Below are 16,159 nucleotides of genomic sequence, written 5' to 3'. Positions count from 1 at the left end.
ATAAAGAATGTTTTTTAAAATACATAGTTTTGGAAATTCCATCTAGTTGAAAAATTTAAGTTGAAATAAAGAATACTGTACTGAGTTATTACTAAATTCAATTGCAACTAGTAACTTCAACATATTTTTATCACTTTCTGCACTGAGTTACCTATAATGAAGTACCGTATCATGACAATCTAGCTTCTTACAAAACATCTAGAGCCGAAAAAAATATTCTTGTCTCTCAACACCAGTTTCTATCAATATATAAAAACGATCAGCAATCGATTTCAGAGTTTTTAAACAGTCTAAGAAGTAACATAACATACTGTAACTTCGTATCTACCTGCGATTGTAAAAAATCAATAGCAGGCATTTTCCTTCAGGCTCAATTCATACGAGGAATCAAAGACAATTCTATTTGTAAGTAATTCTAACAATCTAAAATTTCTGAATTCAAAGATATTGTATCGAAAGCTATAGTATTATAAGCATGTAAACTCAACTCTATGCTAATAGCCCAAAGACATATTTTAACCCCATCAATATCAGGTATCAACAAATTTTCTCACTCATCTATTTCCTAACACAGACGTAACCATTCCCCAACCTCGTAAGTTCAACGGATCAAATTCAAAGCAAAGCCTACTTCAAAACGGAAAGGATAATCAAAAATATTGACACTAGCGACTAGAGCTCTCCTTTTGTAGCCATTCTTAAGACAGACGTTGGAGTGCTCCTCTGTGTTGACTATAAGGTGAACAAAAGATTGACAACTCCCACTCAAGTAAAGAAACCCGAACTTCTACTAAACAATCTACAAAACTCCACTTACTTTTGTCGATTGGATCTATACAAGGCCATTACAATTCAAAAAGCGTATCTACACAATGTGTTTCTTCGAGATGTTCGAGATCTACACATGTCATGTAAGTCGAAGATCCATCCATTGAGATACATACAATAAGAACTCACCGAGGAACGTAGAGAACGAACAGGCTATACTTCGGTATCAAAACAGCACCAGCAGAATTCAACCGTATCATCTACCAAATTCTCAGAGACGTACTCAACACCAAATACTACTTTGACAACATCGTAGTCCACGGCTCAACTATGGAAGATTGTAGATCCAACATGTACGCTTGTCTCAAGCAACTGCAGAAATTTGACCAACACCACAAACAAGTGCTTTCTTTTAAGAACGCATAGAGTTCCTAGGCCACGTTGTTGAATACAACAAAATCTTAAACTCATCTGGGACGATCAACGCACTCCTGAAAATGAAACATCCCACATCAATTGAAGAAGTAAGAAGATTTCTAGGGATAATAACCTATTATTCACGATTTATTCCTAATCTTTCAACCCTCACAGCGCAGCGCCTCTACGAAAACCTCTAGTAAAGAACACTAAGTTCAACTAGAACAGAAAATGCAGCGAAGCCTTCGCTCTACTCAAACAAGAAATTGCCAGTGATCGAGTTCTTACACCGTTTGACCCAGCCTTACCAGTTCAACTCGCCTGTGATGCCAGCCCTCAATGTGTTGCGGGGATACTTTCTCACATCATCGATGCATAGAAGCGACACATTGCTTTCTCATCAAGTTACATACGCAACTGAACAACATTACTCCCAGTTAGACAGAGAGGCATTGGCCATTGTCTTCTCAGTAGGACATTTTTATCAGTAATTGACTGCAAGACCCTTCAAGTTAATAACTTACAATCAATCACTTGTAATCATATTTATCAAAACTCTAAAATACCCCAAATAACGAGTTCGACTGCAGCGGTAGGCTATGTTGGAATCCTATCAGGTTTTAACTATGAGGTAATATATAAGATAGGCAGCAAACACTCAAATGTTGACTGCTTATAAAGAGCACCAATCGAAACGCCACGTAACACTGAGAAATAAATTTATATTGAAGTAAACCACATTTTTGAATCAACAATAGAAGTTATTACCACAATCAACTTAACATATGAAACCCTCTGAGAAGAAACGAGGAAAGCTCGAAACCTATCCAAGCTCCTTCAAGACAGCAAAGAAGACTCCGAGTAAAGCATCTCTAACAACATCATCTTCAGAGGATCACGAGTCATTGTACCAGCAAATCTTCGCTCAAGATTCGGTCCTTAAAACTTTATCACACGCACATCAGATCGACAAAAATTAAACAACTTGCTCGCCGGTACGTGCACTGGAACTCGATCGGCAAGGACAAAGAAAGAGTTGTGCGAGAATGTGCTTTGGCAAGAAACAGACCACCCAAAGCACCTACAGAGCACCTTCTTGGGAGAAACCAGAGAATAACTGGTAGCGGGTTCACATTGACTACTCTGGGCCGTTCCTGAACCACAACTATCTTGTCATTATGGATGCAAAATCTAAATATACAGAAATGGGAGTATGCTCTTCAGATCCAACTTCGTCATCGACCATAGAAATGCTCCAAGGATGTATACGTTTGCTACCGGATACTCAGATGTGACGGTGTCAGACAACGCTGCGATCTGCATTAGCGAAACTTTCCAGCAGTTCAGCAAAGGAGGAGGAATATTCCGACCATTAATAACGTAGGGTCATCCAGCGACCAATGGACTAGCTGAAAGGAACGTTCAAACCCTCAAACAAAGATTGGCAGCAATGATTGAAAACTCCTTAACGATGAAACCGAATGGCAGGGAAGTGCTCTACAGGTATAGAGCTACGCCTTTGGCTGGCGGAAACACCTTCAGAACTATTGCTAAGCAGAGAAATGAGAATCAAGCTTGATATATTAAAACTACCAAGTATCCAAAAATCATTAATTTGAAGTACAAACTAAGAGACACAGTCTAAGCCGGCTACTATTCGAACAACAGTAATCTCTGGAAACCAGGAAAAATCTTACAGAAATACGGACTCATACACTACCTCATCAGACTAGACAGCGGCTACACTCTTTCAAACGACATATCAACCAATTACACCTTGGTGGAAAACCAATGAAGACAGCCATCTTCTCTCCTAACGTACAAGACGATGCTCAAGAAGCACCAAAACCAAAATTACCCATAGTAGACCTGACCATGTTATCAACTCAACAACAGCAACCACCTCTCCAAGTCATCGAGCAACTTCAACGTGAAGCCGGAAATGAAAATCAAGTGCTGCGCCGATCCATTAGAACACCCCACAAGCTTGTTAACCCGAAAACATTGTTACGATATAATTTTTCGTTTGTTTGACTTTTCAACTTCTATCTTTTTTTAATAAGCGTGGGGGAATTATAGTGTTTCAACCAGATGTTTTTAAATATTGTACCATTGTTCATTTATGTTGGCTCATTGTAAACAAACACACGTTAAAAAAGTACAATTATTATTAACTTTTTCCATGATTATTCCAAGTCATTTATGCTCATATTCTATACATATACAAGTGCACAACACAAGGCCATGACATTTTGCTCTGTGTACGAGTTTTAAAACCGCTTTTAAACATTTATTTTATTACATGTAATTAGACAACTTATTCTATCGTTCCTGACAAGGATTAATTCCTGAAATATAAATTGAATCAGCGCATATTAAAAGAATTTCAGTCAATACATCTTGGACTTTAGAAAAACAAAACAAAATGCTTCTAGAACTAAAAAGTAGCACTTGGAAAATTTACATTTGTTAATTTATAACAGTAAATTCACGCTTCATTCAGTTTCTTATAATGTGGGCAAAACTCACTGATTGGGAGTTGGTGGATATAGAACATGTGCTTCGACAGGGATATTAGGAAGTTCAATCAATGTTTTGCATAAAATTAAAACAAATTGCTACAATATAATGCTCATTTCTATTTTAACCTCTTTTTTACGGTGATTGTAAAACTTGTTGAATTTTCTTATATGACTACTAGTTCTACAGCTGGGAGCCATTGTAGCAGGTTCATTCACATGATGAGTTCTTAATTAACTGTCAACTCTCTACATGTGCAATAAGATTCTCTCCTTCTCACCGTCTCTCGCATGTATCGAGAGAGTGTCCGGGGGACATTAAAGGTTTCGTGAGTAGCATATGATAACTTTAACAGAATTAACGTTATGTATTATCGAAGAAGATCGTGGACCGAAAGGCAAAAAATCTAAGGAATTTCAGCGTTGTCTGGTTCCTATTACGACTTACCCAACTGATCGTGTTACTTTCATAGATGTTTTCGTATTTGACATATATTGTAAGTTTACTTATATATTAATGTTTGCTTAGGATAGGTTTTCTATTGGGTGCAACAGATGTCATAGAAATGATTATTGTGCTGTTTTTACATAAAATATCTCAGTTTAATAAATATAATCTAAAAAGATTATTGCGCATTCTAAAGAATGAATAATGTTAATTATTGCAATTATTGAGTAACAACATGTAGCAAAAAAAGGCTAATGGTTTCATAATCAGTTATCCAAATTGCTAATAAAGTACATTAATAGTGTGTAAGACAATAACAAATGAACACGAAATCGTTTAACTACTCTTTAGATGACGAACCTGAGTATGTAAATATGGAAGTTTATTTAATGTAATAGTATGAAAAATGAATTATTAATTTTAACCACAGACAATGAAATCAAGGCGAGTTGGGATACTGCATTTTGCACTATACCCTTTTTTACTGACGATTGTTGTGTTTCTCTTTGAGAACATGGTATTTTCTCTTTGTATAACAGTATGCGTTTCTAGCGTGACGTCAGGTGCGTAGATTTGTGATTTGCACTGGTAAATGCCGCCATTGTGTGTTACTTTTCTCTAGTACAATGAATCCGGTTCCATCAGTGTTATTTCGTTAATTGCGCGTGTGTTTCTGAGACTAATGTGATATATATTTAATTTAGTTTACTTAATTACTTTCCGTCAAATTGACATGGCCGGTAAGACCTTAGACTATTGTGTCTAATGCAGTACTATCAGTCCTAGCTTGTTTTGCGTCTTGCCCTAATTTCAAATTAACGTTCAAAATGAATTAGTAATATATTTTATATTTACTGTCGTGTTTCTTATTTTGCTATATTTTAAAATTTTTAAATATCGCTATTCGTTATTTTCTTAAACTGTAATTATTTTTTTCAGGTAATGGTGATATTCAGTGGTGTTTTTCACAGGTGAAAGGGACGCTTGATGATGATGTTACTGAAGGTAAGTTACGATCTGTTTAGTTCTATTTTTAGCGACTGAATTCTATTTTTGAGTGTTAACCATCAAACACTACTATCAAATTGCTTGTTCTTGTTAATGTCAGAGTTTGAGGTTAATGTACTCTTTAACTTCAGCCATTGGTAGAGGTCTTTGTGTATTTTTTTGTTTAATAGGCTAAGTAATTTGCACTGATTCTTAGCTTAGTTTGCCTAAGCATTATACCTTTGAACATTGTTCTGTCTATCTTAATAAATTTAAAGATAAATAGTAATTTTTGTATTTAGCCTAGTGTGGTATAGGTAAGTAGTCATCCTAGCCTAATCCAACAAGGTCTGTATTCTTTTGTCTTAAGTGTGTGTGCATTAATGATTTAAAAGGAAACTTACTATCTGTTCCAATAGAAACACGTCAAAAATGTTAAAAGGGCACTGCTAGAAAACTTGGCAATTATTGGAGGTTCATACAGGTTTACCATAATTAGTGCAAAATTAACTTTTTCTATTCTAGTTGACGATTTTAATTGTTAACAGTATAAGTAATTACGCTATAATATTTAATTTTAACGAATACCAGTTTTAATCCATGATATAGATTAAGAGAGTCCATGATTTAGATTAAGAGAGTTAGAATAATTTAGCCTAGTTGTTAGAGATAACGTCAAAACTAGAATTTCTTTGGTGCCTTTTCCAAGTATTTGTTGACCTAAAATAACTTGGTAGTGGACGATACTACGACACTGGGCATTGTACTTATTCTTAACTAAGTATATCTTGAATGAGATTAAATGATGGTTTAATTGAACCCGTTTAACCCTCCATTGCTGACTTTATTCATCTGTAGTGCTAAATGTTTTTTAAGAGTTTTTCAAGTCTGTTTTGAAAGGAAATAATTAGTACTAAAAATTAACTATACAGTATTACGATGAGTTCACTATATTTGGAAGAGCTTTTTTTACCGGGATCTGAAAAACTGCTTTATTAGAAAGAACAGATTTTATTTGACTTGCTGTAAAAGTTACATGTTATGAGGATCGGTTATATACTATCTCCCAAAAGGAATTGTTCAGCGAGAAGAAGGTCTGTCTCTCCCTATTTACTGTTTATTATTAGGCTATATAAGTAGATTTAGATTATCTTTACATAAGTAGCCTATGTTACTAGTAGAAGCACCAAATTTAAAGATACCTTTACGAGCGCTCATATATGGATACACTTAAATTTAGGTACTATCAAGAGGGGTGTTTTTTTTTCACCAGAAGTGCAGGGTGACACTGTCACTGTATCCGCACTGATGGCCAGGGGCTTTACTGAACGGTACTTTCCTGCCCTTAGATCGTGTTCCAGATCACTTTTCTGACATCTGATCATCCCACACTTCTGTTGAAAAAGAAAAACATGCCTTCAAATATTACCTGTGTTTAAGTTCAGATCAAGTTAGCACTTGTCAACTTTTTATATTAACTCTCCCAGTGGCAGGACTTTTTCTACGATTTTGTATTTTCCCAATGTATATTTCTTTAGCTATATACATGTTATAAACATAACAAATTATATATAAAATAAACTGCATAACACACACAATGTATCAATGTTAGAATAAATTACTTACCTTTTGGTTGAAAAGTGTATAGGCCTAGGCTACGTTGGAAAATAAATTATTTTTTTCAAACACTTAATTTTTGTGTTTCGCTTTACTAATGAAATAAAAGAATATAAAAAATCCTAGATAGCAGTTATTTTCTAAATATAATTATTATAATTTGAAAAACACAGTTTGAATGAACTAAAACAGAACACTAACACTAATTACATAAAAACAACTATTAACACAACTTTTTTTACAAAATTTTAGTCTGTATCTGAGCCATCTTCTTTCTCCCAGGCCTTAGAGGTCTCCAATAATGTTCCAAGTAATGTGGTACACCTAGAATCATTGTTGCCATTTATAACATTTTTATAGTTTTTCTCATCTGAAGTTTCAACATCATCTTCCTTAAGCAGATAAACCTTGTCCCTGCTGTATGAGAAGTTCTCTTTCTAACATTGTCGTCAGGGAAATTATCAGCTTCTAAATCGCTAACACTTACATCACTTAGTTCTTCATTTGCTGCAAGTTCCATAATATCACTAGAAACTAAAGCACTGTCAAATTGGACAACAACAGAATGCGAGAGAATCAAATTAAACAACGCTATTGGTGGGCGACCGACTCTGTCAATAAGCCGTAACTGTTCTATTAATGCGACTTGCCAAAAGCATTAAAACCAACATTCGGTAAACAAAACTTATAGCCTGTACAATAAAATACTATATGAAATTAAAGTTTGGATTCTGCTCTTTCTATCCATATTACTTACAATGTGCATCTATTGTGGAATGTTTTTAAAACCCGCTTAACAAAATAGGCTTACATAAATAGATGCTAGAGCATCTTTGCCACTGGTAATAGAAAATAAATAGACACTGCAGCGTCTTTCACCACTCAGATGATTTATACGCATATATCTATTTACTTAGCCACTTAGAGCAATAACAAATAGTAGATAGGAACAGAGTGGTCTCCTTAACACTAACTTTACTTGCCTGTTGGAGGCAGAAAACAAACGATCGTCATATCATTTAATTTTTACAGTAAGTAAAATAAAATCTGTTCTTTCTAATACGTTAGTTTTTTAGGTCTCTGATAAGAAAAACTCTTCTAAAATAGTGGTCTCTGGATAATAGCAAAGTACCAAATTAACATTTAATGTAACATATATTATGTCGTTTTTCAGCAAAAGGTACAGAAAAAATAATAATTAGGCCTATAATTACTTTTACCATTGCATATGTTGAGTAGATGTAGGCCTATCGATTTTTTAAAGAAGAAAAAATCATTTTGTTTAATTTTTATTCATTTTACCTCAATAAAAATCCAAAATTGGCTATACAGAGTAAAGAAACATTTGTTACTATTAAAAAATACTAGTTCAACATTTACTTTTTAGAAAAAAAGTATAAGGACTAAACACAAAGAACATCCTCATTTGAAATGCATAGGCCTAATGCAGGAAAATCTGACCTATCACAAAACAGGAAAAAGTAATTTAATAACGAGATGCACAAATAAGATTGGCAAACAAAATCGACAACACAGAGGAAAAACATCAAAATTCCCTATATAGATAAAATCTGTTGCGGAAAGAAGAGAAGTACTGAGTAACTCGTAAACAATTTATCATGTGCAGTTGGTAACCCTACTCTGACCTCATAAATTATTGTATTTTTTTGTGAATGTTGGTAATGCAATTATCCCTTCTAACAATGTACCTCTCCTTAGCTTGTTATCCCTTCCCACCCAGAAATCCCGATTCCTCTCGCTCCTCTAGATTACTGGACTATTTCAGATGTAACCTAAAATTTCAAAATATCACTTATTATTGTTATTAATTATGGATCACAACCGCCTAAGAATCCTTTCTGGAAAATAGAAACATACTATTTTGAAATATTGATAAAAACAGCCAATCCGTGTAAATTAGGAATTTATATATAAAAAAAATTAAAATAATATATTTATAAAATGTAATTAGGTTTAAATTAATATAATGGTATGTACAAAATTGAATATTAGAAACAATTAATTTATAAATTGACTCTTTATGGGTGACTTTCTACCTACAGATTGGGGTAGGGTACGATAAGCGGACCCGGTTTTTTATATCGAAATTGGCAAACTATATTACTTAATCATAACCATCGATATAATCAATCGATTCTGATTAATTATTTTAAACTATTAACTTAAATAATCTATATCAACAGCTGTAAACACTCGAAAATAATACATGTAGGATAATATTTCGATTTTACATAAGTAGTTCTGATTATTAAAAATGGCAGTCAATTTTTAGAAAACTACAGGACGTTGCTTTTTCGTGGCTTCAACATGTTGGACTTGTACCGAAAAACCTATTATGTGAAATTTGTGGGAAAGAAACAACTGTAACTGTGAGAGGAGTAAATATGGTCGTCTTCAGTTTTCCTAATTTTGGTTATAATAATTTGTTTGATCACTGTTGTAAATATTAAATTCATATTTGAATTTAAAACATATGATTGTTATTGAGGGCTATAGGTACTTTTATATCGATTGATAGTCTAGGATTTGAGATGCGAATATTAGGTATCGATGACTATATTCTTCGATATAAAAAACCGGGTCCACTTATCTTACCCTACCCACAGATTGCCTTAAGTTCATAGTAATGTAGAAATGACATTATCATTGCTTTGTCATTCAGACATATTTCAGTTGAAAGAAGGGATTATGACTTTCCAAAAGTAAGGTTAAGAAATTAATGAACCATTTTAACCCTTTAAGTGTCTTGAAAAATTAGACCTGATCTTTGATAAAGTTACAATTTTTTTAAATTTCCAATGTGTAAAGTTAAATTTATTTTCGTTTCTGTATGTCAAAATAGAGTTATTTAACGGTAAATACAATTTGTTTAGCCCTTTTTGGATTTCCTAGGCTAATTTTTAACTTTTGAGAATATCGTAGAATAGCAGTGTAGTTGTCACTAATATTTTTATCATTTATTCAGTAAGTATGGGAATGAAACACAGTTTTATAGATAAACATATACTATATTACAAACCAATAAAATTAGAAAAATACAAAAGTAGACAAAGAGTGTTTATTTGGTGGCGGGCTGTCACAACTGACATTCCGCGCGTCTCCCGCAAGCCACTGTTATCGCGTGGACTTTGAACCTTGTCATCGCTCGGCAACCTGTAGGACGGCTTTGCGGGGCTTGAATTATGTTTCTTGCTTTCTGATAACATCCTTATGACCGTAGTAAATTATTAAAAAAATTGGGGTTGACCAAGTAATTGCTCAAAATTACCAAATCTTAAAATTCCGAATCGTCTGGATTCACCATTCACACGAATAATGGTAAAAAGCACTAAATACATACTGGAAACTGCTGTATATAATATGAATAATTTACTTTAAAAAGAATAGGACACAACAGAAAATTAGCGATAACCGAAATACATATGCGTGTACCAAACGCTTCTCACTAACTAACTGGCTAGATGCCTTGACGGGAGCTCCCGTCAATGACTTTGTGAAAGGCGCGGGGCCACGCCCGCTAGACAGTGTTTGGCCAATTAGAAGCAACTGCCACTCCCATTGTAACAGAATTTGAGGCAGGGCAACCCGTCTGTATGTCGCATGACTACTAGAACCATCTAGCAGAAAAATATTCAACTAACATAGCAGTAATAAAGAATGCAAAAACGCGGATCCACGGCAATAACGTTTTGAGCTTGTAGTGGCCCTCCGCGGATCCGCGTCAATAACGCTGAAAAAGGTTAAAATAGTAGTATATTTAAAAAAAACCTGTATTTTCATGATTGCAAAGGAATTCTAACTTATAACATACACCTAATATATACTGTGGGAGTGGGAGGTTTTGATCACTATATCAATTTTGTCAATAACTTTATTAAATGTGAAATAGCGCTTTTGTCCTTGGCCTTACCCATTGATTATTGCTAAGTTCAATGTGCTGCAACAGAGAATGAAAGTTCTATGACAAATGATTACAGTGAATGTTAGTAAGATTTGAAAACCGTTTTTGAAGAAGAAATTGATTACCCAACACATGTAAAATGGAAAACGTAGCTAAAAGTAGACGGAAAATTCCAGTTGGTGCAAATCTTGCTAACTTTTAAGTTTTAATTACTTTGTAGCAAAAGTGCAATCAGACCTCTTTAATCTAATTAAGAACTAAATTGCTAAAGATTCAGCTGTCATGCCAAAAGATTAGAAAAGTGTTTTCCTAATAGGAAAGATGAAATTCTAAATATGCATTTAAGTCATACTCAAGTGATTCTATACAAAGTTTTTGTATGGGTTGATGGATGTGTGAATTCATATTTTGTAATAAGCGATTATGACACAAAAGACTCCAACTGGGGTTTCCTTGACCAGTAATTTTTAAATTACATGAATACCTAAGTTAAATTTTTCAATAGCTCAGTTCCAGTCTATTTACAATATTAAATATCTGTTTTCTTGCTGCGGATCTAGATATAATAATTGTTATATGGAGGTCCTTTGCAGCAGGTCATGGAAAGGGAGTTGTGGATGTACTATTGTTGATCAACTAGAATGTCTAATCTGGACTGATTAAATCTAGATGAGCTATCACTAATACTGCTAAAAATGTTTGGCATTTTAAAACTCTGTGATTTTGTCTCAATACTCTATGTACCAAAAGAGGATGTTTCAACAATTTAACAGTTTCTAAGAAAATTTGAGACAAAGATGGGATCATGTATCAGGAATTGTTGGGATCTAAAAGTATCATTATTTTCCAAAATATAAACAATACTGTGTTCTTGCTGGACTCGCATGCCATTCTGCTTTACAAAACTTTTTTATTGTTTATCCTGAAGAAAAGACATGTATGATTATAAAACCGGCCAAGATATGATCTTTGAATACAAAAATATTATCAATGTACATTATTTGAAAGTAGTACTGTTACTGGAAAGTATCATTATTAATGTTAATTTAAACAATGTTCTGCACATAAGAGCATACATTTGAGTGGTTGAGTAGATCTAGCAAAAATAAAGAAAAATCAGACAAACACAAACTTTTGTAGATTTGTATTGATTGATAGATATTGTCAATATTAAATACAGATAGGCTATGTCTAAGCAGAGACTGTAAAAGTGGTTGGTTGGCATTCTAGGTTTGCACATAGTACCATCTTCTTAGGCATATATGAAGTCCTGGTTTTCTTGCTTAGCAAAATAACGTGTTCAAAGTAGATTACCTGGAATCATTTAGTGAATTAATTAGATTTTTCTGGGAATAAAAACTCCAATTTTCAGCATTCGCTCACAACTATGTTATATTGTCCCTTTTTTAAACATGTTGATAAGTCTGCGCTGCATTTGATGTTTAATAAGTTACCTTATGAAGGAGCTTGATATTTGCCATAAGCTAATTCTGAAAGTACTGAAAGATTTCTACTTTACTGACATATTATGTAACATCTAGTGAAGTTATTTTTAGAAAGATTTTGCATAGCCCTGACAATTTTGCCATACAAATCACTAGTTCTGAGTGGTGATGGTATCAAGCATAAATTAATTTAATTTATTTATGTCTGACTGACTTTGACTCATCAGTTGTATATCCCCGTTCTAATAAATGCTAGGATGAAGAAGCCATAAAAATGCCTAGCATGTTCTAAGGTTAAATCACATTTTGTTATGAGATTTGTTTAATCCCATAGTGCATTCACTATTTGAGTGAACTTTGTTAAATTCAAACACGTTTATTATATTATACTGTACTGTTAAAAGGTTTTCTCATTCTCAGTATATTAAATCTATATATTATAAAGCAGATTCTGGAATAAATAATCTAAGGGGAAATAGGCACAAGACACAAATCTGAATTCATTTTTTATGTTGGCTATACAATTTATTGTCAAGATTTTAAGAAAACACTTAATTTTTTGTATGCTTCTTCAATTAATGAGAAATATACTAAAATATTATATATTTTTTTAACATACTTTATTCAAACAGCTATTGTTGAAAGAGTAACTTTTGGTCTCTTGTGATTTAGTTACAAACCTTGGAATGAAATAAAACCTTGAACTTGAGTTTACTTTTCTAATTATGTTTAAGACACTTCAGAACTAAAATTGTCTCAAACCAGCCCTAATATAATAAATAATGCAATAATGCAATGTTTGAAACAAGGAAGTACAACAAAATTTGTAGGTGATCCGTTGTGAAGGTGAATCCCTGTTTTCAATAATGTTAAATTGTATCTTTCAATTGCAATGAGATGTAAGGAATTACTTGGGCAACCATAAACACATCTAAATTTGGCACAGTCAGCTCCAAATGTCCACGCCTACATTGCTCTGGCCTCCAAAAGTTTTATTTATAAAATGTCACTGTCACCGGTGTACTCAATGACGAGTCATGTTAGACGGTGTGATTTTGTGTGGGATTATCAATTGCGTGAGTAAACTTCCTCATTTCCACTTACAATACTGTAATAACATTTAAAAGGTAACAAATTGGATCAGTTAACAATACTTGTGGCAAGCAATATATTCAATGAGTAGGTTTGTTACATTCCTGATTTGAAACAATAAAAGTCAATTGGATAATGGAAACTTTATCCACTGAAACTATGGAACTTTCAGTATATAAAATAAACATAATTTTGTTACTATTTGGTTGGCAAACATTTCAGTGCACACATTTATAAGATTTGTTATTGGATGAAAATTTATGTTAGGACTATTATTAAAAAGGTTTAATTCTAAAATTAATCTTCTGCATTTTGTTATATAACATACACAAATATTAATAAAATTTGTAATAATTAAACTAAATAATCAATTTTTCATAGCGATTTCATAATAATTACGAGTATATCATTGCCTCTAAATAGGAACTCTTCTCAAATCCATAAATGTTTAACTGTGAAAGATAATATTTTTGTGCATCAATGCTAGTGCATTGTTATAAATATGATCGTCTTAGTACTAATAATTTACAGTTTACATTCAATATAGCGTTCCTCATAGGAAAATCTATACTGAATATGAGATTATAAACAATTTTATTGACAGATAATCATATTTTTAACAATTCAATAGCATTAAGTCACAAATCTAAGCTACTATAGTGAAACTTTTCAAAAAAAAAAAAAATATTTGTAGTTGTATAATAATTGTAGATAGCCGGTTTGCAGATTTGAATTCATATTCATAACTCAGTCACATGTTAAAATCAGAGCCTCAGATGTGCAGCTGGCAGTTAACTTGCGTTCCCTCTTAATTACAGTAGAAACCATTAACAGATACAATCATAACTGAAGTAAAAAAAAAATATTTCAATATTTGCCGCAGTGTGAAGTGTCATTCTTGATATTACCTACAAATTATAGCGATTATATTGTAATAGACATAGAAATTTTCTTTATTTGCAGTTTCGTCAAGAAATACAATGGCGTCAAACATTTTAAAAATGAAAAGAAGAAGAGAATGGACAGTTTTCCGTTCTTCCATTGCAGGAACTCTTCCAGCGTATAAAAAGGTTTGTCGATCAGCCATGCTGTCAGAGCAGTCTTCAGTCTTGTTCCTGTTAGGGTCCTGAGCTCATTTGGCAGGAGGTTGTGGAGTTTTCTTCCCATATACGCTGGTGTCTTCTCGTACAGTGTGAGGTGATGGCGAGGCATTGTGTAGTGTGTGGCATAATCTGGTGTTGTAGCTGTGGATATTTGAGCCTTGTGGGAGGGTTCCTGCATCAACATACAACACTACTTCTTTTATATAAAGGGAGATGACAGTCATTATTTTTAATGTCGCAAACACTTCTTTGCATGAGTCTGTAGAGTTTATACCGGCCAGTATTCTCACTGCTCTTTTCTGCAATACTAAGATACGTTTTGTGTTTGTTGCTGTTGATGCTCCCCAAACAGCCAGCCCATATTGCAGGTGTGACTGAAAGAGCGCATAATAGGCGATCATAGCAGTCTCTAGACTACCTGATTGTCTGATGCGCTTTAGAACATATATACAGGAGCTGAGTTTAGCTGTTAAGGCATCTATATGCCGAGACCAAGAGATTTGGTTGGAGTATTCTTCCTAAGACACACCAGGCACAGTTTGAACCAAGACCCCTCTTCTCCCGAAAGCCAGCTGCTTGGTTTTGGAAACATTCACGGCAAGATCGTTCTCATGGCAGTATTGGTAAGCCATTTCCAGAGCAATATATGACTGTACGGCGAGTTCATCTGGTGAGTGTTCAGCAAGTAACAGCGTCGTGTCATCCGCATACATTACAGCTTCACAGTGTTCTCCCAAGTACTGCAGCATATCGTTTTTAAGCAGTATGAACAACACTGGCCCCAGTACCGAGCCCTGTGGCACACCCCTTTTTATGGGAAGAGGGTTTGATCTTATAGCCTGTGAGAGCCCTCTATTTATTTCTGTCAGCTCTACCACCTGACTGCGGCCCTCCATATAACTTCTGAACCACTTCATAGCAGTACCCCCGACACCCAAACTTCCAAGCTTGCCAAGGATCAGACTGTGGCCCAGGCAGTCAAAAGCCTTACTAAAGTCCAACATAATGCCTGTAACCAACTTTCCTGATTCCAAGTTTTTAACAATGAATTCAGCTAGAGCAATGATGGCTGATGTTGTAGAGCGGCCTTTAAGAGATCCATGCTGTTTACCTGTCAAGAGGTGGTTAGTCTCACAGTGATTCATGAGTCTTCTGAGAACCACTTTCTCCATTACCTTGGAGAATGTTGGGAGCAAGGAGATAGGCCTGTAGTTACTGGCTTCCAGTGCACTTCCTTTCTTTAGCTTAGGGTAGACCTTAGCTTGCTTAAGTGCTGAAGGGAAAAGTCCTTGTGTCAGGGACACATTTACAACATGTGTCAGGGGTGGTATTAATTAATTCAGTACTGCAGTGTTTTAACAGTTTCGCTGGTATATCATCAATACCAGAGGATGTTTTAGGTTTTAATGTGTTTATGATATCACTGATTTCTTTCTCATTTGTGAGAGGTAAATGTAGAAAATCATGATTGGTTTCTGCTATTGTAAGAATTTCCCTATCACAGGTAGGGTTGTTTCTAATTGTCTGGTCAGCAATATTAGCAAAAAACAGATTTAGATGGTCAGATATTTCTCTAATATTTTCTGTCGTTTTGCCATTAATGCTAAGTTGAAATTGTTTGCTTGTAGGTGCTTGTATTTTATGTTGTCCGTTTATTACTTCCCAGATAGCCTTTGACTTATTGCCTGATTGTCCAATAAGTAATAAAAGTTTTGATAACATAATTGTAATAGTTAGGTGGAATAAAGTTATCCTAAGCACATCATAAGAAATACTTATTTTGTGTTATCCAGTCTTTATTGGTAAAGCCTAATAATGTTTAAAACAGAAAGGTACTCATA

At 34.0% G+C, this 16,159-nt stretch overlaps 1 protein-coding gene across 8 annotated transcripts in view; it reads left to right on the top strand.

The window, feature by feature from the left end:
• Nucleotides 1-16,159, top strand: part of LOC124359707 (protein phosphatase PP2A 55 kDa regulatory subunit) — a 144,191-nt gene that overhangs the window by 95,284 nt on the left and 32,748 nt on the right. For 6 of the 8 annotated variants that reach the window (XM_046812664.1, XM_046812665.1, XM_046812663.1 and 3 more), the window contains exon 3: nucleotides 5,092-5,157. In XM_046812664.1, coding sequence (XP_046668620.1) covers nucleotides 5,092-5,157 — 66 coding nt within the window. Of the gene's footprint in view, nucleotides 1-4,713; nucleotides 4,893-5,091; nucleotides 5,158-16,159 lie in introns of those variants that run through there. The other 2 variants (XM_046812667.1, XM_046812668.1) reach the window with 2 other exon arrangements.

This window comes from Homalodisca vitripennis, chromosome 4 (genome assembly GCF_021130785.1).
Source record: "Homalodisca vitripennis isolate AUS2020 chromosome 4, UT_GWSS_2.1, whole genome shotgun sequence".
NCBI lineage: Eukaryota > Metazoa > Arthropoda > Insecta > Hemiptera > Cicadellidae > Homalodisca > Homalodisca vitripennis.
This window is presented reverse-complemented; position numbering and strand designations above follow the sequence as displayed.